The sequence below is a fragment of the Phalangium opilio genome, unplaced genomic scaffold (assembly GCF_054372755.1).
Source record: "Phalangium opilio isolate 3A_F unplaced genomic scaffold, DU_Popi_V2 ptg000329l_1, whole genome shotgun sequence".
In the NCBI taxonomy this organism is placed as follows: Eukaryota; Metazoa; Arthropoda; class Arachnida; order Opiliones; family Phalangiidae; genus Phalangium; species Phalangium opilio.
In genome coordinates this window covers 1,450,922-1,475,334 of record NW_028324226.1, presented here as the reverse complement: position 1 = coordinate 1,475,334, position 24,413 = coordinate 1,450,922, and the positions used below count along the sequence as shown (strand labels likewise).

Sequence of the window (24,413 nt, the reverse complement as noted above, 5' to 3'; positions counted from 1 at the left end):
TATTATATAACACGCCGAGCTATATACAAGAATTTCTCAAGCTAAATTTAATACAGAGGGGAGACCGTATTAAATGCTGCGTCAACACAAAGAATGCAACTTCCCATATGGTACTCTTTAAACTTGAAAAAATCTTCAGGCACCGGTTGCGCGCGCTTTTTTTCGCTCGAGCGTTTTTCTTCAAGAAAAAAATAAATAAGTCTGGGTTGAAATATTTTTGAGCGCGGACGAATGGGAGTCTCCCGCTGTCTATAATGAAGCGAATTTTGCCAAATTTTCTCCTTTTAAAATTTGAAAAAAAAAAAATGCCGAGCTTTTAAGAAGGGTGCCTGCCCTGTTCTGATCTGACCTTTGAACTATACGAGGCCCTCTTGATAGCAATGCTTTTTAAGTATTTTTCGTGACACTATATAGTAATACAGAATGTTCCAAAAAGGGTGGTATTACCGAAATACAGTGGGTTCTATGATAGATGATATTCTGCATTATGGACCTCAGTTTACAAGTTATGTTTAGAGTGTTTTCCTTTACGTATGACCCCTTAATTATGTTATTACTTAATGTAAATTGGTCATCCGTTGTTTAGGCTCACCCTTAATGAAAAAATGTCATAGAGAGCACATTTTCGACTCAAAATCGACCAAAAAAGAGGTCTACTCCTGACCTTCCACCCTTTTAGAAACACCCTGTACAGTATATTAGAAAGTTTAAGAAATACACGGGAAAAGTGTAATAGACGTGAAAACACACATTTAAATTAAAATCAAATTAGGCATAACCACAAGTTCAAGAAAATCTTAAAATAAAACACACATTTCTTAAACTCTCTACTACAAAATATGTCAAGAAACGAACTAAGACTTGGTCTTAATTTCAATCAATTGCGGTTTCCAAAAGTCCTATGTTTTAATTCTTTAAATAGGGAAGATAAATGTAACGTCCTGTTTTGTTGAATTTAAAGTTACTGGCTCGACTTGTCGTCGTTAACAATTGTTTCTCCCCGATTTTTAAATTAATGAATTAATGACAATCTTGTTTACAAGTTTCCGGGCACTTTTCTCATCAGGGGACGGACGAAGCGAGATGAAGCTGAAGCTGAAGCTAAAGCGAGCCGTTACTTCTCGTGTCTTATCTCGTTTTAATGAAAGGAATATATCTGTCACTTTTCTAATTGACTTTTTTATCAGGCTGCCTGCCTTTAATGAATAAATTTCCGTTGGAAAAAAAAAAAATAAAAATCCTTAAGCCTTGGCTTGTTTAGTTTTCTTTAGAAGCTAGTTTAATTTATCTGGGATCAACTGTTTCCTCCATTCTTGTGTTTTTTTTAGGCTTAAAGCTTTTTGGCTTTTTAGCTTTTTGTCGCCTGTCCCTTTTTTTACGGTGCAAGGGTGTGATCTGGCAGGAAATTAACGAATTCCCCGTCACCAGGGGGAGTTGCTTCAGGGGACGAATTTTAAATAATGAACGATCCACGAACTCCCCTCTGGTTACTATCTAATCAAGGGTGAAAACAATACATACCCCAGAAGACGCTTAAAGAAAAACAAGTTCAACAACGATCGAGGGGAGTTTTAAATCCCTTAAAATTTAAAGTGTAAACATTTACAAGAAATTTTTGTGTCTGCCTGTCTGAAAGTAACGTTTGAATATCTAAGCTTAGTTGCAGGTAGATGGCGCAAACATCTCTTTGGTGGCCTACGTAGCAAGTACACTTTCTCACGCCAATTTTAAAATTAATATAAAAGCAAGGAGTAACAAAGTATAATAACAAGGAGTAATAAAGTATAATAACAAGGATAAATAAGTAATTTCGTTCGATGCTTACAATCAAGGATGATTAAGTACGGAGTAGAAATACTGTTATTAAACAATAAAAAATGTTCACGAAATTAGACCGTAATTCAATCTATTTATATTTATTTGTATAAAATCTAAAATTCCATATTTGATGGACTTGCTTAGAATAAATAATCTAATATCAAAAACCAAGTAAAATAAAATATATTCAACACAGAAAATACTTAAGCCTAACGTGTAAAGAGGCAGAAGAAGTCTTGATAATATACATTTTTTTGAAAGGAGCTGACAAGTCGGGCAGAAACCGAAAACACATTTTAAATTTCATTATTATATTTTTCCTGACTTTCCCCACATTCTTATACTTATATATATATATATATAAAAAAAACAAGGATGCCGTCAGTTCTTCTCGCGTTTTTTGAATAGAAAATAGGGTGAAAGAACGGATTTAGTATAGAGACAGATATGAAAGAGGGGTAGGAAACTTGCCAATTTAAAAATGTCCGAGAAAAATTCAAAAGGAAACGAGTCCTAAAGGATGGGGAAGTATCCAAGCCCCTTGAATCAAGGAAAGGAAGGAAGAAAGAAAAGCTTCCAGATACAGAAAGAAACAGTCAATTACTGTCACCTAGGTTTTTCAGAAAAATAGAAGATTTTTCTTTTTCCCCCAGCATCTTCCCATCTGAGTGTAGTGTATATAAAGTCTAAAAAACAATATTTGTCCATTTAGGAAAGATGAACTGATTCCAAGGCATAAAGAGTACATTCTCCTTATTTATACAAAGCTATATCCCTTCATTCGGCTTCGTTTTGTGAACAAGAACTATTGTTGTAACGAAAAAAATTGGAAGAAAATAGCAAAAAGGGCGTCTCAGAGAATTGGTTGGTCATTAACAGGCTAGCCAGTAAGAAAATGCTTTCATTTTTTACAGTGTTATGTTCAATTTAAGAATGTTAACACGTCCGAAGCTATTTTCAAAGTAGAGAAGTACGCCTTGCCTTTCATTGAATGATTTTGGTTGAACTTATTGTATAATGGCGCGAAAAAAAAGGTTTTTGTTTCTGTTTGGGCATCAAAGAGGGCGCGCGACGTCAAACTAGATCTCGCGAGACGGGCGGCGACATATTTATTTTTATTCTCACTCCCGCTTGTCATCGGGTATTTGGCGGGAAAAGAAAAAAATAAAAAAGAGCGCGAGAATACACGTGCCACGGGGTGCCAATCGGAACCATCTTCGTATCCGTCTTTACAACGTTACTTGACACTAAGAAAATGGATATACAGAACCATCCCCTAACCTTCCATAACACTGTCAAGCCAAATTTACTAAACTAAAGTCGGAAGAAATAAAAAGAGAAATTTTCTTCAACCAACTTTCTTCTTAGAAAGAGCGAGGCAAGGCTTCTCCATATTTACTTTTTCCCTGGATAGGTTTTTTTTTCGTTTGCTGCCACTGTGAGAAGCTGTCGACACCTAACTCTACGTTGAGTTGAGGTTGCTATAGTCGACGCAACCCCAAAAGTTGTCAGCGACTATATCATCGCTACAGACAACTTTGACACGAATAACTTCAATCTAACCCAAAAAAAACTACACACCGACTTTTCACAACCATCTGATCTATAAACATTGTAGGGACTCAGGAGTGGCAGATATACGGAGGGAAAGATGATCCAACATCTTCTCAGAAAAAAATACTTCTTTTGGAGGTTTTGGGGGTCCCGGACCATTGCACGTTGTGAGCGGGCCCGAGTCGAGTCACAGGAGAAGGGACGCTGTACACGCAAAAAAAAATAACTAACTGTAACGGGTAACGTCATCTGGTAGAGATCTACATTGGAAAGATGTTACTAAAAGCAAGAAAAATCTGACTTAGATACGCATTCCTTTAAGCTAGCTAGCTCCTCGTGTTATGTTGGTTTTATTCCCCTCGGGGGCCCCCCAAGACCACAGGATCTTATGAATGAAATCACTATGATATAAATAGGCATCCCAAGTATGTTTTCCCTAAATTCACTCACTCATCATCACTCGAATTAAAAACAAATTAACAGGCTTATCTTTATAGGTCATATACAGAGTATTTCTGTTAACTCTGTGGGGATGTTCTTTGGGTACACGATTTTGAGTTGAAAATGTAACTTCTATCTCCATTTTGCCACAAGGGCCACTGTTTTCGAGTTATGATTTGAGTGTTTTAGTGATGACCCCTTAATAAACTTAGAAATCATGGTATGAATCAGTTTCTTAATTAAATTTAAGGGGTCATCCTTAAAATACTCCATCGAATCATCTAAGGGAAACATGTTACAGAAGTTTTACATAAGACCAGAAGTAAGATGAGAGTCTCAGATTCCCGCTCTCTCTCTCAGATTCCCGCGCTCTCTCAGATTCCCGCGCTCTCTCAGATTCCCGCGCTCTCTCAGATTCCCGCGCTCTCTCAGATTCCCGCGCTCTCTCAGATTCCCGCGCTCTCTCAGATTCCCGCGCTCTCTCAGATTCCCGCGCTCTCTCAGATTCCCGCGCTCTCTCAGATTCCCGCTCTCTCTCAGATTCCCGCTCTCTCTCAGATTCCCGCTCTCTCTCAGATTCCCGCTCTCTCTGAGATTCCCGCTCTCTCTGAGATTCCCGCTCTCTCTGAGATTCCCGCTCTCTCTGAGATTCCCGCTCTCTCTCTGAGATTCCCGCTCTCTCTGAGATTCCCGCTCTCTCTCAGATTCCCGCTCTCTCTCAGATTCCCGCTCTCTCTCAGATTCCCGCTCTCTCTGAGATTCCCGCTCTCTCTCTGAGATTCCCGCTCTCTCTCTGAGATTCCCGCTCTCTCAGATTCCCGCTCTCTCAGATTCCCGCTCTCTCAGATTCCCGCTCTCTCAGATTCCCGCTCTCTCAGATTCCCGCTCTCTCAGATTCCCGCTCTCTCTCAGATTCCCGCTCTCTCTCAGATTCCCGCTCTCTCTCAGATTCCCGCTCTCTCTCAGATTCCCGCTCTCTCTCAGATTCCCGCTCTCTCTCAGATTCCCGCTCTCTCTCAGATTCCCGCTCTCTCTCAGATTCCCGCTCTCTCTCAGATTCCCGCTCTCTCTCAGATTCCCGCTCTCTCTCAGATTCCCGCTCTCTCTCAGATTCCCGCTCTCTCTCTCATTCCCGCTCTCTCTCTCATTCCCGCTCTCTCTCTCATTCCCGCTGTCTCTCTCTCAGATTCCCGCTCTCTCTCTCATTCCCGCTCTCTCTCTCATTCCCGCTCTCTCTCAGATTCCCGCTCTCTGTCAGATTCCCGCTCTCTCTCAGATTCCCGCTCTCTCTCAGATTCCCGCTCTCTCTCAGATTCCCGCTCTCTCTCTCAGATTCCCGCTCTCTCTCTCAGATTCCCGCTCTCTCTCTCAGATTCCCGCTCTCTCTCAGATTCCCGCTCTCTCTCTCAGATTCCCGCTCTCTCTCTCAGATTCCCGCTCTCTCTCTCAGATTCCCGCTCTCTCTCAGATTCCCGCTCTCTCTCAGATTCCCGCTCTCTCTCAGATTCCCGCTCTCTGTCAGATTCCCGCTCTCTGTCAGATTCCCGCTCTCTCAGATTCCCGCTCTCTCTCAGATTCCCGCTCTCTCTCAGATTCCCGCTCTCTCTCAGATTCCCGCTCTCTCTCAGATTCCCGCTCTCTCTCAGATTCCCGCTCTCTCTCAGATTCCCGCTCTCTCTCTGATTCCCGCTCTCTCTCAGATTCCCGCTCTCTCTCAGATTCCCGCTCTCTCTCATATTCCCGCTCTCTCTCTCAGATTCCCGCTCTCTCTCTCAGATTCCCGCTCTCTCTCTCAGATTCCCGCTCTCTCTCTCAGATTCCCGCTCTCTCAGATTCCCGCTCTCTCAGATTCCCGCTCTCTCTCTCAGATTCCCGCTCTCTCTCTCAGATTCCCGCTCTCTCTCTCAGATTCCCGCTCTCTCTCTCAGATTCCCGCTCTCTCTCTCAGATTCCCGCTCTCTCTCTCAGATTCCCGCTCTCTCTCTCAGATTCCCGCTCTCTCTCTCAGATTCCCGCTCTCTCTCAGATTCCCGCTCTCTCTCAGATTCCCGCTCTCTCTCATTCCCGCTCTCTCTCATTCCCGCTCTCTCTCATTCCCGCTCTCTCTCATTCCCGCTCTCTCTCAGATTCCCGCTCTCTCTCAGATTCCCGCTCTCTCTCATTCCCGCTCTCTCTCAGATTCCCGCCCTCTCTCAGATTCCCGCTCTCTCTCAGATTCCCGCCCTCTCTCAGATTCCCGCTCTCTCTGAGATTCTCAGATTCCCGCTCTCTCAGATTCCCGCTCTCTCAGATTCCCGCTCTCTCTCATTCCCGCTCTGTCTCAGATTCCCGCTCTCTCTCAGATCAGACATGGGCGCTCTCCTCTCCTTTTTGAGCGAAATGAGCGTTTTGAGGAGAGAATCAGAAATTATACTATAGTGAGTGGAGAGTGAGTGGGAGTAGTAGGCCTTTAGGAAAACAATATTCAAGAAAATGAGTGAAACTTTTTAATATCATGAAACATTGGAGTGAACCTCTCAGCCAATTCGAAATACAAATTTTAAAAGAGCGCGAGTTTTTACGGGCGGCGTAAAAGGGGTGTAAAAGGGGGTGAGTTTGAAAACCATACCTTTAGCAATCGAATTTACCTTAATGGTAATTTATTTTAATTGAGAATGAGATCAGAGGAGGTTTAATAATGAGTAGTGAGAGGAGTGGAAAACGTTTAATTTTATCTTAATTGAGATGAGAGGAGGTTTAATAAAACTACGAGAGAAAATGAGCAGTGAGAGGAGTGAAACATTTTAAATATTATCTTAATTGAGATGAGAGGAGGTTTATTAAAACTACCAGATAAAATGAGCAGTGAGGAGTGAAAAACCTTTAGTCTTGAATTAAATACTCGTGAGAGACGTGAAAGTTACAATGATGTTTTGTTTGGGAAAGGAGTGGAGCTTCCCAGTTTATGGGTATACATCTGGGACAGGAGTGAGGTTTACTGGAAAGGCCTACTATGGAAAACCACTTGGAGTGAGCTACTCGTTCCCCGCTAAAACTTGAGGAGTGGGAGTGGGAGAGGCAGAGGGTTCGCCCATGTCTGGATGAGACTAGAAGTACTGAGCTAACCAAATTCTTCACTTGGCGAAAGTGAATATTCTTGATAACACACCAACGGTTGGCCCTCTGGTAGCGGTTTCTGAATTTTCCCTCCAAAACGTGAGACGCTCGCGGTGGTAGACGACCGAACTAGATTCAAGGAGCCGGGTCCGTGTTCCGCCGCTTTAGGTTGAGGGGAAGGGGGTAGGAAATGTTTTTGGAACTCGACCAATTTTTTTCTCTCTAGTTTTAGCGCGTGGGAAGCGGCATAAAATCCTCAAATTTGTTCACTAGTGCCAGGATCTACTATCAATGCTAGAGCCCTTCACTTCTAGTCTCATCTCACTTCTGCCGTATTCTATTACAAAAATAGGAAGAAAGAAAATATCATTTTAAAAATATGTAGGCATAGTGAGCGCAATTTAAAGTTGGAGTTTAATTTAGTTCTTAAAGATATACTCTTTCGTTTCCTGTTACTATGGTAAATACTGTAGTTTACCCTTGTATTACCCTTGAGTTAGGGTCAACTAACATCTGTGTGTAGGGTAAAAATAAATTCTAGACTTTCTGCGTGTCTAGCAAAAAACAAGCACCCGCGTCCGCGTTCCGCGGCTTTAGGTTGAGGGGAAGTGGGTAAGAAATATTTTTGGAACTCGACCAATTTTTTTCTCTCTAGCGTAGGCGCGATGGAAGCGGCATAAAATCCTCAAATTTGTTCACCAGTGCCAGGATCTATTACCAATGCTAGAGTTCTTTACTTCTAGTCTCATCCTACTTCTGATGAGACTCAAAATTGATTTCCCATAGAACGATCCCACTCCATTGTACCTCTGTCCTATAATTATACCTCCTTTTTGCAACACCCTGTATATATCCTTCTATTTTCTAAGTTAGTATACTAAAGTTAATTTAAAACAATATTACAAATTTTTAGAGAAAGAAGTAGAAAATTTTGCGTGTGTTTATTCTTCTGCTGGCGTCGAGGATATAGAGCGCGACTCGACTGTATCTCCCAGCACAGCAGAGCATCTCCTCCAAGGTATTGGACGGACCAGTCTTATTAATATTCATGAGACGGTGAAATGTTTAACTTTAATGATAGCCGAGATTCTGGCGTGGTACTGCTAGGTAGTAGTATTACGAATGGAAAATGTCCCCCCCCCCACGAGATATACGCTAACTTTAGTACAAAATCATTTGCATTTCATTAAAGTTCGTATACAGATACCACCACCAATACGGAACGGAACTCGGTTTATCTTAAGGGTCAGGAATTCTCGATGCAACTACCAACTTTGTGTATAAAAGGTATTATTTTCCAAGTCATTTTAAATTGAAATATCTTGATTAAACCGCATTGGTTGCCTATTTGTTAAAATTACGTCTACCATATATTTATCGATTCCTTTAGTTTAGCTATACCGAGCAAGTGAGATTTCTCAATTAGACAATTTCGATGCAGGTGACTTCAAACAACGCGTTAATTTAAGGATAATCAAGTTCTTCTACTAATTATAAAGACCAGCTTGCATATCCAGGAAATACCCTCGAATTACATTAAAATTCATATTAGTTTGAGATTTCATGGATAATTTGAAACTTGCACCTCCGACCAATCGCGTAACACCCTGCCTTTTTGTTAACAAAAACTCACGTGATGCGCTCTGTATCTCGCGCAATGATTGACACATCACGCGCAATTTCTATCAATTCACGCGTTAAATTTCATTCGACACACGGGAAGGCAGGGCCTTACGCAATTGGTCGGAGGTGCAAATATAAAATTATCTATAAAATCTCAAACTAATTTGATTTTTGAAAGCATTCCGAGGTATACATCGCGAATATGTCACTATGAATATTGGTCAAGAATCGATCCAACTTGATTTTCCACTTCACCCTCCCTTTAATGGGTGTAACATTACTTGTTGAAGAAATAGACAATTAAGAGTCTCGGGTGAAAATAGTGCATTTAAATTGCATGGCACCTGGATTTGAAACTTCCAAATACACACTCACTAACTGGTACGTGACAAATTTAAAAATAAAAACTTAATATTAATTACGAATCGATTACAGTCTAGCTATCCAAAAGATAATTACGTTTTCTTATCTTCCCAGACGCGATGCGATGCGATGCAACGCAATGCAATCTAATGTAATAATAATAACCAAACGTATATAATTAGTACCAATAACATTAAGAGAAACATAACATATTTTGCCCAAAGGCCTACAAAATTTATTACGTCGCATCTCTTTTATATTTCTTACGATAGGATATCTCGGTTGTCCATAATTATATCGTCTCTATCCCATCACCCTCCGCGTCAGGGAGCTACGATTAAATATCGAAATGTATGTCGATAATGACCGGGATGGGGGGGGGGGTATAGAGAGGGGGGGGGTCGTCGATTTGGTCGCTATCTATTCGCTCGACCAGTTTATTACCCGCCTAGAATCTAAGGCAATATAAATTCCAACGACCCTAGCTGCTAGTTCGGTTCAAGCGATTCACCCCGAACCCAACAAGAACGATTTAGGGGCTTGCCTCGCCTATTATTCAAAGATGGCCTCCTTTACCTTTTGGAAATGTACGAGTCGCGTGTCCACCCGTAAATCACGAATACAGTCAATACGAATCTAGATAGGAGTTAAACCCTCTATCCCCTACTTTCACTTCATTCCTTATTACGACATGAACGGAGAATGCGTCGAAATCAGTCGGAATTTACGCCCGAATTAATTTATTTCTAACCGCGTGTCTTAGCGTCAGTTTAGAACAAATTCCGGTTGGTTTATAAACGGTTTCTCGGATTCTAAGCACGCGCGGTTTTGTAAAGATGCCGCGCTCGCGCTGTGTCCCTTCTATCTCTCTTTCTGTGTTTCCAATCTTCTCTTCCTTTTTCCGAATTGGTAGGAAGAAGGAAAAATTTTAGTGTCGCCGTGGAGAAAATTCTCCGCTAATGAAGGTCGTTTGGTAACATCGCAATCCCCCCTTACAAACGTCAGGGGGCGCACTAAGACATTTCCCATCCTATATAGTATAGTATAAGAAACTGAAAAAGTTTAAAAGAAGAAGAAAAACGAAAACTGTTAAACCATACGCGACTGGATTCAGTAAGGAGCTTAGATCGTATTAGTTTATTGAGGATTGGAGGGTCCTTTCAAGCGCTATACAGGAAACAAATGTTCTTTTTTTAAATTTCTTTTACTTTTATTAGTGGATGTAAGAAAATACCAATTTCCGTAGACAAGCATGCACTTTTAAGAACGTATACTTCTTGTCTTTATAGATTAGGAGTAACAGGCAGGTAGGCTACCTTATAGAATCAAAGTCTTTGTTTGTTATCGCTGGCTGTGGTTAAATCCTTTTAAGGTATATAATTTTCAATTTTGTATGTAACTATATAACCACTTTATAATATTGTTTGTTTCGCAGACACGCTAAATCGTGACTAACCGTATACTATATAAAAAAAAATCGTGAATTGAATTGTTTCTTTTTTTAAGTTTTAAAATTAGGTGGTTGAGGTCACGAATTTAAAAACAAATTCCAAAAAATTACCCAAACTATTTCTATTTCAAATATTTTTAAAAATAAATAAATCATGTGACGGCTGCTTTACATACATCTCATAAAAGTTTTGTTTAAAAGTTATAATATTTAAATACTGGCTCAATAGACGATTGTAGAAAGATATACAAACATAATACGGATAAAAGAAATAAATAATAGCTTCGTATTTGAAAAGGAAGATTTCAATAAAGGAATAATAAAAAGATTATCAAACCGAACCAGACGCATTAATAACTTCACAATATTCATAGTATAACTTTCCCCAACTTAAAATGTAAGATCCCCATAACACAACAACCAGGGAGAAATGAGGTAAAATGGAGTGGAAAATGCGGTGCCAGTGTACCTCGCGCACCCTTCGGTATAGGCGACTGTTAAGTGCTGCCACGTAGCGCCATTGTATTTGCATGAAAACTAGCTTTTATTTTTAATTCAGAGAGGGCGCCTTTTACGATTCCGTACTATAAGAAGCTACCTAAACGCCCAAAGAGGATACTGGGAGAACTTCGGTGCTGCCGCGTAGCGCCATTGTATATGTATTGGCACTAGCTTCTATTTTTAATTCAGAGAGGGCGCCATTTACGATTCCGTATACGACCCTACCTAAACGCCCAAAGAGGACACTGGGAGAACTTCGGTGCCGTTCCGTAGGTAGGGATACAGAGGCCACGATCTTGAAGGTATAGATAGGGATTACCACTCCATCCCTCACTCCTCCAAGCAGTAACCGCCACTAACTTTGTTTTAAAACAGGGGTCACGCTATCCGTACATCAAGCAAGGACAAGCACAAGTACAAAGTTAGTGAAAACATATCTCTCGGTCCTTAGCCTAAGGAATCTATACCACGCGATAAAAGAAGAAAAAAAGAAAAAAAATACTTTCTTAAAACGTTTTTACCATTAATATTGGACGATGCAAAGACAGACGGACAGAATGATCTCCTTGGCGGATTTTAGTAAAAAGCCTATTCAATCCTGATTTCTTTTTTTTTTTTTATTATTTCTACAAATTTCAAAAGAGAACGAACCACTCTCTCTTTCTCGTCTGGTCTTGTTCTTACGACGTTTCTTTCAAAAAAAGAAACAAATAGGACCGGTCTATTGGCGATATAATACCGAAATGGCCGCTGCCTGGCGACTTCTTATATACGATGAGGATTGACGTGAAAAAATTGGTTTAAAAGCGACCAAACTACTCAATAAATCAGAGAAAACAAAAGAAAAACCAAGGCTTAAAAAAGTACAGGGCCTCCTGAATGTCTGTGGAATTTAATTGCTTTGAGGGATTTTGAAATGCTAAGCCTAACTATGCCTACTACACTTCTACTGGCAGACTTTAAAGTATAAAGTCAGCCGATTATCGCGCGTGAAAGCTAAAGAAGAAATAATAAAGAATGAGAGCTATAAATAATTGGAATTATAAAAGAGATAAAATATACACTGGCGTATATTAAAAAGATAGACATTCGAACAAAGAGATTGAAGCCGTTGGTCTAGAGAAAAAAGAATTACAGCATACAGAAACAATGGGGGAGAATTTTTATTGGGAAAGTTCAAAGAAAGTTAGCTATTTCGAAACGAGAAACGAAACGAGGCCAACTTTTTAAAAGGGAATTAAATACGGAGGATTTGCATTAAGCTATATTTCACATAAGTACGGAATTTTATACATACAGGGTGTTTCTGATAAGTCTGCCAAAAATTAAAGGGTCAAACTGCAGAGTGGGAAGCGTCATAGAAAACATGATGGGGTCTACAACATTTAGTTATAAGGAGATATGGGCTCCCAAACATTAATTGGCCCCTAAAACAATTCTGAATTTTGTGACACATGTGCAGTATAACACATTATTCAGTAGAAGTGTGCCTAATATGGTAAAAATTAGATCTTACAATGCACCAGTACAAGAGTACCTGCTATTAGCACAAAGCTAACATCGTTATTTAGAGGTATTAATAATTGTCCACTCTTTAGGGTCACCTCAAAGACACATAGGGTCAAAAGTTTGAAAGCCCGTATCTCCGTAACCCCACGTTCAATGACACTTTCCACTTAGTTTGACCTGGGCAAAGAAGTTCATATTCCATTTAATTTATGGCAGACTTATCAGAAACATCCTCCATGTATCCAACCAATTCCGACAGCGAAAGCAGTCTCTAAGTGTTTTAAAAACATATAATAATAATAAAGCTGTTGCGAGATACTTTTCGACCTAAATATTTAGTTTTGAATTTTAAAATATATCCTCTAGAAACTAACTGACGCATATTGTACGATCGTAGATGTTGCATAAACAAAACGAAATTGAATTTAAATCTCCGCAGATTTGACTCGGATCTCAAAGAGAGAGAGAGAGAAAGGGGTTAGATATAGGAACCACTTTAAAAAAAAAACATTCTGGCAACGATACGTCTCCGAAAAATCCAAATGAAAAAGAGAAGTCATAAGGGTGGGCCTCTGCCCCAGCCCAGCTAGTACGACGGTTACGTGGGCGCAAAAAAGGGGGAGGGAAAACTTAAGAAGATGGGGATGAATTCAGAGGAGAAAGAAGGAGAAGATGAGGAGGGGAGTAAGACGGATGAAGAATGCCGGGCCTAATGACATCTCTGACATCTCATCATTCAAAAAGACGGCCCGGCACTGTTAAGCCTAACTCTGATGATATTCCGTCGCGTAATCGAGCTAAGAAAATATTAACAAGATTTCTTGCTTGGCTAGCGAAAGAGAGAGAGAGAGAGACACACAAAAGTATAATCTCCTTCATCAAGATGGCCAGATACCTTAGACTGAAAACGTTTAAGAACGTTTCCATATAGTAGGCCAAAAATAGACGATAGAACTTAAAAGATAATTACACTTTGTACATAGCTACAAATCTCAGCAGTATATCAATCCTGAAGAGATGATTCGAGCGTCGTAAATAAACCTAATTTGTATTACAAAACAAATCCCATTGAAAAATTACACTAAGAGAAATATCCGTAAAAACGACTATTGCTATTTATTCCATTCAAATTTTTGACGTCTCATAAAATTTATCTAATCCTTTTGTATAAATATATCTATATATTAGAAAGTAGAGGACGTCGCAATTACGTCGGGAGGATGGGAAGGGGTACTTTATTCAAAAGGATTCAAAAGAAACAGCAATAGATGACATTGAATTTAAGTCGGGACGGATGCCTTTGGATTTTTTTAAAAAAAGGAGAAAGCTATAATACCTTTGACTTTAAGGACTATCGTTTTAAAACGTCATCCCCGGTATGGGAAGGCAAAGAAGAAAAAAATTGGGCTCGCATTCTAATCGGATTGGGTTAAGCCCGTCATCAATCAAAATTTTTAAGTTTTTGGCGAAATTTTCGGCATTATTTTTAAAGGAGGAGGATGAAAGAAGAAGCTCAGGAGGAGAGCTGCTGGGATGATCATATTTGCAAGTATAAATAGATGGAGAGATTCTCTCTCTACCTTCTTCTAGAGATCCCTAATTACGAAGGGGAGGGCAAAGGGAAGGAGGTGCCCAGGGGCTTATATCCCTCAAAAATCAAAACGCCGTACTCAAATTCGTTAAATCGATTTCGACACGGTTGACGCAATTTCTCAAAAGGAACCGCTGGCTACGGGGGTCGGATATTTCGTCATAAAATACACAAAAGTCCTGACTGACTGATAACCAACGCCCAGTCCAAACCGCTTCATTTACAAGGCTGAAAATTTGCAGGGACGTTACTCTTAAGTAGTAGGGACGCACTAAGAAATATTTTCCCAATCCGCCGCCATCTTTAAAAATGGCAGCCAGAACCTTCTCCCATCGACGGGCTTTATGGTCAACATTTGGGGTTCGATTTTCCTCCATGTTTTAAAATGGCGCCCCAACGAACTAACGGACAACGCCAGGTGTCTTTGCTGTTATGGAGTATAGATATTAATGTTTGACCCCTTTAGTGGTGGTATAAATGACCTCTTAGCTATTAACTATATCCTTTTCTATGGCTTGTTGGTTTACTTGATTTAAAGATGTTTATCTTAAAGAGCCCGGTTAGATGAAATCACCATAGCCTCAACCAAACGAGACGCGCGTCAAAGGAGCGCCAAAAATGTTTCGAAAGTATACCTGTCTGAATAATAATTAATTAGATCTAAACTTATACCGAAACGGAACGGAACGGCTTCAAGAGGATCTCATTAATCTCATTAGTTTAACGGTCTGGTTTAGAATATCGGTTGCGCAAAGTCATTCCATTTCCTTTGATCTATTTTGTTCCGAATAAATGCGTATAAACAATTTTACGCGCCAAGTAATTGCACGCCTAAGTAGACACACTTAACGATTAACTTTCAAAAAGAAATTAAGGTTAAATATAAAATTCGTGCATTAATTATATTTAAATATATAAACATTATATAATCAAAGCTTCTTAAGTTTTGCGACCAATTCTAAGACACTAAAGGCTCGTTTTCATAGAAGCTAGAAAATTCGAAAACGCTCACGCTTCACGAGCTTGAATACGAGCGGTAATGTATTTTTTTCGAACGTTTCCGCTTTCGCTCGAAATTTTCACGCAACTCGCGCCTATGAAAACGAGCCTTAAAGCATGATGCGTGCAAATGTATTCAATTACTTGAGGAGTTAGCAGACGCTTTAAGCCTTGTTAGGTTTCCGCGATGAAAGCGAAAGGTGAAAGGTCACTTCTGTTTTGAACTTTCGCTAGTTAATTAATTTGAATTAATTGAATGGAATCTGGCTATAAATAGGTAGTAAATACTTCTTATTCAAACTAAAAGAGACCTTCCAAGAAGCAATACGACTTAAGGCGCATTTTCAAACAAATAAGCCTTTGCGTCAAAGGCAACAGCCAAAAGCCGAAACCAGTGAGCACGTACGAGAAGGAGAATCGGAGAGACCAAATTGTCCGTCAGCCACCCCCTTTCAAAACCGGTACCGAGCTGTGGCTCGGTATCAGAGTTCCACACATGCGCAATCGGTGCAACAGAGAGGAAAATTAGTTTACGGCCAGTATTCTTAATATCTCACGTGACGGCTGTGCGCCGAGGTAGGTGCGCGTGAGAGAGATATCTGGCTGTGCTGTTATAGTTACCTTCCCCCTTCCCTCTTTGATTCTCCTCCTTATACGTTCTCACTGCCGAAACGCAAAATCTAGATGTTTTCAAATTAACAAGTTTTAAATTGAAAGTTTCGAATTTTCGGGCTTTAAACCTTCGATATCCAATTGAGTTCTATATAGGCTTCTCATTTTCTTAAAGCTTATGCCATTCAAAGAAACCATCCGAGTTCCATGCAGCTTTTCTGTTTTAAAGTTTTAGCAAGATTTTTTGTCTTCCAAAGCCCGGCGTTAGCAGCTTGTAAAAATTGATTGTAAACGGGCCTTCAACCATGAGTATTTACAAATACTGTTCCATACATCCATATTAGGGGGATGTCGTGTGGTAAAACGACTAGATAATGGCTACCTTTAGGAAAGGAAGGACTTCAAAAGGGAATCCAAAGAAGCCTGCACTTATACCACCCACAATGCGTCAGTCTCAACAACCTTGGTCTAATCCCACTCATGGACGGGCCCCCCTATCCCATCTTATCTCTAAAAACCGACCGAATGACGTCTAGGACGAATCTTTCCGCTTGAGTGGTTGGTTGGGTTGCTTGTTTATCTTTTATACCCTCTTTGCAATTGCATTAGTTTACCTGAGGAACCTTTAGACCGCCAGGAGATTGCTAAAGCACTCTCGTATGTATTGGGATATGTAAATTCAGTTTCCATACCATTCTTATTTCCCATAGTTTACGTAGATTCACCTTTACCCATATTTTTCGTTCTTTCTTTGGAAGTAAGTTTTGCATCAGGAAAAACGGATTTTGATAAGAAAATTTCCATTTCGAATGAACACAAAATTCGATTCCCATGGATTTGTTATTTCCTCAAAGTATACTTCCGGGGTAATTGCGTGTACAGAGGAGTTGTTCTCGAGGGGGTTTTACTTCCTAAAACAAGATATAATCCCATTTTGAAAGAAAGAAGAAAAAAAAATAAGATTCCGGATTTCGGACCATCTTAAAACCTTCTGATGTTTATAGTACACTTGGTCTTTTAGCTCGTTTTCCGTAATGGGATAAAAGAATCCAACGTAATTTGTTTTCTCTTTGACCGATAGGCCATTCCAGTACAAACATCCCTTCTATACATAAACATTCAAAGACTAGAAGCCGGGAAAGAAGCTGCACAGGCGTAAGATCAAAAAGGTCCGTACGTAAGTTTCAGGTTCGGTAATATACTTAAAGTTCGTGGTATATTGACCAGACGAAGTTTACAATTGACCGCCTATATGTTTGCATTAAGTATCACTCCGCGTTGTATGGCGATCTATTACGGAGAAGTGAGTGACCAATGGAGAGTTTTAGGGCATACGAAAGAAAAGAAAAATTACGATAGACTTTATGGATACGCGTACCATGGCTGACCATTCCGAAAGGTCACGGGGTCATATATAAAGCTAGCCAAACAAAAAAATACAACAAGAACTAAGACAATCAGAATTATATTCTAAAAATAAACTTATCTTGAAAGAAAACCACGCGCTGGTTTTTTTAAATGTTCATTTAGTTCAATTAAAATGTCAATTATCAGTTGACTAAAATGCCCATTAGTTTTCTATAGAAAAAGGTGGTTTGGATAAAGGCCTAAAGCTACTATAGTTTTATCTACAAACAGAAAAAGGAAATCCAATTAAGTTGGTCCTTTAATTAATAATAGAAAAGGCGCGGTAGCCAGCAAATACCCAACAGAACTATTTCCGTTACCTCCTTCCTCTTAACTATTCATTCTATTAACCCTTTTTTAATCAACAACCCGCAAAATAAATCTCCCCGAATAAAGAGAAACAAGGGGAGTAGGAAAAAACAAGGTATAACAAGTGTTCAGGGAATTACCCTATTTTTACCTTCAATTCCATTCGGGTTAGCTGTATGGACAACGGATAACCACCGTCGACAAAAACAAGTACTCACAGACGAAAGAATTCTCTCTATTGAATAATACGGGAAACATGAATTACCCCTAAATTCCCCATGAATATTAAATGAATTAATAACTAACCTAAAATAATTGCATACGGTATATACATACGACGATACAATATTCAAAGGAGAAAAACATTTATTCATAATCCCAATAAAAGGTCTACCTAATTGTATTTCTGCCTTAGATCTGAATCACTATAGAAAAAACGTCCCGGACCTTTTTGTCAGACCGATACCTTTATAATTACAATGTTGTATAAAAATTGGCTTCTTTCACATGTTCCGATTGAGACAAGCATAGGGTCGAGTTCCCTCAAGGGGGTTAAGATTAAGAGAGAGAGAGAGAGAGAGAGAGAGAGAGAGAGAGAGAGAGAGAGAGAGAGAGAGAGAGAGAGAGAGAGAGAGAGAGAGAGAGAGAGAGAGAGAGAGAGACAGAGAGAGACAGAGAGAGACAGAGAGAGAGAGAGACAGAGAGAGAGAGAGAGAGGGGGGGCGACAACCCCTTAAAATAAAGAGCTAATAAAGTGAGACTTAACAACGAAGTTCCAGACGTGGATTACTTAAAAATATCTTCGTTGCCTCCAAGCCTGCACGCCCCCCATCCCTAACCTAACTGAAACTCGCAACTTTCGTAAAAGAGAAAAAATAAAAAATTGGTTGAGCGGAGCAGAACAGAAAGGAATGAGTAAGGAGAGAGCTAGTTCATTAATTTTTCATTCCCAACCGAAAGAGGAAAAGAGTAAGAGTAAGAGAGAGTGAGAGAGAGAGAGAAAAAAAAATTGGGTAGAAAAATAATTGACGTCGCCTAACTTCCTCTCTTTCTCTTTTGCTCTTTTAGTTAGATAGAGACTAGGGATGGAAAAGAGATGTTGCATGAACTTGGGATGATATCACGAAGATGCTCGACGATCCCAACGTCAAGCAGCGGAAAGCGCTGCCGACAAAAGACTGCCTGCCACTCTCTTTTTTGAAAACCCATACCCACATCTCCCGCTTGCACATCCAACCAAACTATCTTTTCTCTCAATGGCAACTAAGTTTCCTACTGTACGTCCAAAAACTAAATTAAAAACTGAAGTTAAACATATTTTGCTTGGGGTGGGTAGGTATATCATCCCTTCCCTAAATTATTATCAGGGAGGAGTAGAAAAGGAGTCCGGAATTGTTGGAAAACGGAGTTTCGGCCAACTCGCACTACGAACTGCCTGCCCTCTCGTGAGAATCTTGATAAAGAAAACAAGTGTCCTTTGGTTGAAGTTGTACAATCAGAAGGAAAACAGTATGTCTTGTCCTACATTTTGTGTTCAAGAGAGGGCGCAAAAAAGTTACTCAAGATACAAACAGTAACCCACGTGACAAGAAGGAACCAATTTAACGCCACTGTGGGAGATAAAGACCACAATACGACTCCTATGCTACTCCCACTTCTTAAGGCTTTGTTTTTGAATTTTCGTAAGTTCGCAAGCGTTTTAATCCTTAAGTCACGAGGTAAGTGAATATGGCGGACGCTCGTGAAGATTGGTCCAAATTCAACCCACAATACGTCTCCTTTTCTACACCTCCCTGCTACTACAATCAAAGATAACTTCGAGTTAATCGAATACGAATTTCTAAAAAAAAAAAAAACACACACACACTTTTTCCCCCTACTAACTGAAGAAGCAAAGTTCCTTATATTTTTATCCCTCTTTCGTAAAAGACAAGATGATGTATTCCAACTTCATTCCCGAACCTTCAATCTCATTCCCTTTTCTCTGACTTTAACATCGATATCTTCTCTCTCTCTCCTCTACTCTCTCTTCGTACATTCAACTTAATGAGAACGAAGGGCTAGCGAGGCATTCTTTTTTACGTTAATGTGATGACCTTCTAATGTAGGATTAATTTATAAGGGAAAAAATTTTGACTGCAAAATACTTAATTTTCTATCGACAAATTTATGAGAAGATGAAAAAAAATGGTGCAGGCAGATAGATTATTGGCGGCGCAGTTACTGGAGTGTATAGACTATAGGTTTTTAGACTGGGGTTTTTTTTTTGGATATGGGACCACCCGGATGCATTTTAGCCCCAAGTTATCTTAAAGTCCCCTAATATATATACATATATATGTAGAGAGAAAAATTTTAATTTTCAATTTCGATTCGAAACAAGACGATAGAAAAGTTATTTCAACCATTTCCTTAGCTTTTTTATTTAAAATAAGAAAAAAATAAATCAGTCATATTTGATAGACCCTTTCGATTTAAGAGTTAAACTACGTTATCTACAGCCTTCTTTATTAGTAAAGTAACACAGTGCCCAAAGGCTAACACAAAATCGGTAGAGTTGCCCCGGTAACTAGAAAACAATTTCATTTCGAATCGCGAGCGCGAGATTTGTTAACTTAGCGCGTGCCGTAGAAGACTAGAACTACTTCCTTTTATATATGAAGTTTAAATTAAATAACCCTCCGCCATAGGTATTACAATGGGGGCATTTTCCGTGTGGTCACCTAAAGAGAAACATTTAATCATAAAAAGCTACGGTCATGCTTTGGTACTGAGGAAACATTTTCAACGCCATAGAAAAATTCAAAATTTATGTTCCAAGTTTTTTCTTCAAAGTTCTTGGAATAATAATAATAATAAAAGATTGTGGCTTTTGTCAGATTCCATTCATTTTATAGCGCGAATATTATCTGGATAGTGTTGGGAAAATATTTCGGGTGTGAAAATTAATAACAAGTCCAGAGATGATGTAAGAAAAATTTTCAAATAGAGGGGTGCATGCTTGCTCCTAGGCCTAAGTTGCGTTCCATTTCGTTACGTTTTACCGTGATTATTCATTCTTGAAAATCGTGATCGCCTTGTTCACAATCAAATATTAACCGTCATAAGATATTGAAAAAAAAAAAAAGATTAATAAACCCAAATCAGGTTTGAATATTTTAATTAATATCTAATCTAATTAGTAATTAGGCAACTTTGTTATCAAACAATCCCCGGGGGTAATTAAAAAACATCTATATAATTCAATGAAGTTTTACCGCCATAAACTAATGAATAAATTCATTAAAGAAAGAAGTATACTATGCGTTGGGTGCATGGTGTTTTTTGAATTAGTATACCTTAGGCCTACACTCTTTATTATTTAAAATAATTATGATTACGTTCAAGTTAGGTCACCTTTTTTAGCTGAAGGGTGTTGTTGATCAGAACAGGTTATTCTCTCAACACCCGAGACATTGATTAAAATCGTGTTTGGTTCGTTGAAAGAAAAAAGAACAGAGCCGCGACGTACACGAGAATTGAAAGAAAATGAAAAGTTAAAAAATAAAAAAAAATAATAAAATTGGGTGACGGGTCACTTCAAACAAAAATTAATACAAGACACAACAATAATGGATGGAAAAATGCGTGAATAAATATACTGCCAACCCCCAGTTGTACAGGTAACACGCGCGTGATTATATGTTGTTAGAATTTTTTAAGTGTAATAAAACTGCCAGCCCAAAAAGCGAAAGGCCTGTAATATTTCCATCAATAACGAACATGGTTTTTGACGAAACAATACATGGTTGGTTACTTGTTGAACCTTCAAAGCTTGTCAGTATTTGTGTTCGATGCTCTGTTTTCAATTCATCATGTTGTTGGCCTTCTAAGGAAAAGTTCAGGTAACATAACATTTATACCTTAAACAGGCCTTTTTCTAAATATAAGAGGAGAAACCATAAAAAGTAAATAAATGATCTTTTATTACAAAATAATTAGCATTTAATTAGTCTTAAAAACAAGGACTACTGCGCCATCCGCCATTGCTTTAGTGGCGTCTGCTAAATCGAACCACCTACTCTAATTCTCACAGGCAGAGAGAGGTAATGGTAAGAGGTTCAGGCTAGCAGACGCCACTACCATTGCTTTAGTGGCGTCTGCTAAATCGAACCACTTACCCCGACGGCATTAGTTGAATTCTTACAGGCTAAGAGAGGTAGGGGTAAGAGGTTCGATGTAGCAGACGCCACTTAACCAATGGCGGATGGCAAAGTAGTCATTGTTTTTAAGACTAATTAAATGCTAATTATTTTGTAATAAGAGATCACATACTTTTCATTCAAATATTTTTCCTTTTATATTTAGAAAAAAGGTCGTTCTTTCAAGGTATAATGTAATGTTACCTGAACTTTACCTTTAAGCTTCCTAACTTTTGGCTTGGTGAATTTTTAAAACAAATCCTTTCCATACTACGTTCATATAGTAATCTACTTGATGTCGACTCGGAGCGTAAGTATAAGTAAGAGCATGCTGACAATAGCTAAAGGGTTCTACGTAACGCCAGCGCAAGGCAACCAACCGGAAGTGCGGACGGAGTTTGAGTCCCTGATAATAACTATTTCCGGTGGGTTATCCCTAATTACTCTCGGGGTAATACTGTTCCTTCTCTTTCCTCGCAAATCCTTTGGATTAAAAGACAGTATATACGCAATGCGCATATATATACCATTGTATAAACAAGGGGTCAAACCCCGTTCAAAGTATCTTCTCCTCAGAGCTCCGCTTTCCTCCATATAGACAGAGGAAAAGGGTTAGGTAATATCTGCATGGGGAATAGCATGCAGTGCACGGGAGGCGATACAAATCATGTCAACGTTAAGCAAACGGATGCCAAAGAGAACCCATAGTTATCATCATGGACTGAAGTCACTTTTCGACGGATTGTGATGGTGCAGTAGCACGCGATGTCCGAATAAATCAAATGAGCCTTCTAGATAACCCCATTCACAGCCTACACAGTCACGAAAGGCCAGGGACCTTATTAGAAACAATCCATAATTCGAAGTAAGGCCAGTGAAATCCTTGACAGCGAAGTGAGACCAATAAAAACCATAAGATCAACGTTTTTGAAGTTGCAATGGAGAAGATGGCTACCAAGGAGTGTAAAGTCTCTTTCAGACGATCCAAATTTTTGACTCAGCTTGATGGGTTAACTCGAGTGAATCAACTAGTTGGATAGGTTGAATAGACGCTGGATGAGTTGAGTCACCAAAAAAGTTGGCTGGGAAAAATTGGATCAGTGATCCAATTTTTGCTGACTTAACTTTTTAATTTCATTTCTTCAGCCAATCAAAATGAATTGCAAAAAAGCCTTTTTCGCGGGTGCCAAGGTAGGTGCGCTTAAAAGGTTCTATTTGGCGGTAAAAGTTTAGTCGTGTGAAAAGGAAGGATTTACTACACTTTTCTCCCCACAAGTTGGGCAAGTTGATACAACTTTTTGACCCATCGAGCTGAGTCAAAAAGTTGGGATTGTCTGAAAGAGCCTTAAGATTCGTTTCAGGGCATCACCATCCGAAACTACAGAAAAATTTAACAAAACATAACACTTCAAGTTGTTGTACTTCTCAGGATTAAAAACACGGGTATGGTTCGTTTGAACCCAGTTAACCAGGATTCCGGGGGAATTGAGAAATTCGAGGGTCTACCACCAGCTATGGGGGTAAAGCGTAAAAATTGCGTTGTCGACCTTCCTGTCACTAAATCATAGATAGATCAGAAGTTAGGGGGAGAGGGGGGTCCATTTTTAATTAAAAGTCTTGGTGGCAAAAGAGAGAGAGATTCGAGCTGGCTCATTGTGTAAAAATCATTACGACATCGGAACGCAGTGGGAAGAAGGGGGTTTTACTGGCTTCGGAGGAATCTACGAGGACGCCATTTTCAAGCTCGAACAATGGACAGTGGATTGCCGACCCCCAACCCCACCCCACCCCTTTGGGTTATTACAATAGAAGGGAAGGCGGAAATAATTGTACCACAGTTCGGGGTAAAGATTGGGCGCAAAAGGATGGAGATGATAACGAAGGTTGACAAGCGAAGCGTCCTCCGTATTATTTTAAAAAGACAGTTTCTGAATCAGGAGCCAGCTAGCTAGCTAGCTAGCACCCATTATTATTTTATTTCTAGGCAGAAGTTAAAAGAAGGAAAGTCTGTCCAAATAGGACGTTGGTTCGTTCGATGGCTGGTCACACGTCAAAATTATTACAACAAAAGACAAAAGAAAATAATTGATTGGGTTTTTTTAGGACGTACGCAAAACCATGCCGGCCATTAATGTACATCGACGTATAATTAATTATAATGATTCATAATTACAAAAATATATGATCCAAGTTATTTACTGGTGAATGGAATAAATCACATAGTGCATGAGAAACACCATCTGCGTGGGCCTCGAGAAAGATTCTTGGTTATACGTTAATGATTGAAAAAAGAAACCTCATTTCTGTTGGCCAACGGAGTAATACAAATTTTTTTCCTCCCTTTAGACATCTAATCATTACACTCATCCTCTGTATAGATTTCCTCCTCCTGTTCAACGGCTACCGCGTCCTGTCTGAACAAAAGAAAACAGAATTGACCCCTATCTATCTATAAACCCTGAAGGTATGATAGCCCTTGCGTCCGTCCGTGTGTGGTTGGCTAAGGTTATGGTCCGCGTCCCAAAAAGCCATTACGAGAAGAGGGATCGAAAACGAAAACTATAGAAGGATTGGTGTCTAAGTGAGGCAACCCTATCGTAGTCGTCGTCTCTTTGGGATTCCCATAACGATACGATAGGGGTTGGGGCAGACCTTGTATTAATCGCGAAACGATTGTTCAATCCCTAAATAAACAAAGGCGAAGGAAGGCCTTCATATCCCATTTCTCCTATAGATAGATTTCCCACTCGATGCTCTTTCTCTTTCGCTCTCTCTCCGGGAGATATGAACTTTGCACAGCAATTTCACTATTGTCACGATTATAATAGAAGGAATTAGGCTTAGCGATAGATGAATGTGGAAGGGGGAAAGATTAAGCCTTGGTTTATTGCTTAAGACTGTATAATTGTAAAACTATAACTTTACTATCGCGTGTGTGACTGACCAATTAGACATTAAT

The 24,413-nt window shown here is 39.5% G+C and overlaps 2 protein-coding genes across 8 annotated transcripts in view; both read right to left on the bottom strand.

Moving 5' to 3' along the window:
• Positions 1-24,413, bottom strand: part of LOC149610206 (latrophilin Cirl-like) — a 331,713-nt gene that overhangs the window by 62,795 nt on the left and 244,505 nt on the right. The gene's annotated exons all lie outside the window — the stretch shown is intronic.
• Positions 48-6,887, bottom strand: LOC149610214 (uncharacterized). The gene is made up of 5 exons (XM_089859502.1): positions 6,832-6,887; positions 5,362-5,542; positions 4,806-4,918; positions 4,470-4,606; positions 48-178 (listed from the first exon to the last, which is right to left on the bottom strand). Exons 1-5 carry the CDS (start codon positions 6,885-6,887, stop codon positions 48-50), a joined length of 618 nt encoding a protein of 205 aa, XP_089715628.1.

Coding starts and splice junctions, on each gene's coding strand:
- LOC149610214 (XM_089859502.1), bottom strand. CDS start 6,887: ATGGGCGAACCCTCTGCCTCTCCCACTCCCACTCCTCAAGTTTTAGCG. Junction 4,607..4,805: donor GAGCGGGAATCTGAGAGAGA/GCGGGAATCTGA, acceptor CGGGAATCTCAG/AGAGAGAGCGGGAATCTCAG. Junction 179..4,469: donor GCGGGAATCTCAGAGAGAGA/GCGGGAATCTCA, acceptor TTTTTCTTGAAG/AAAAACGCTCGAGCGAAAAA.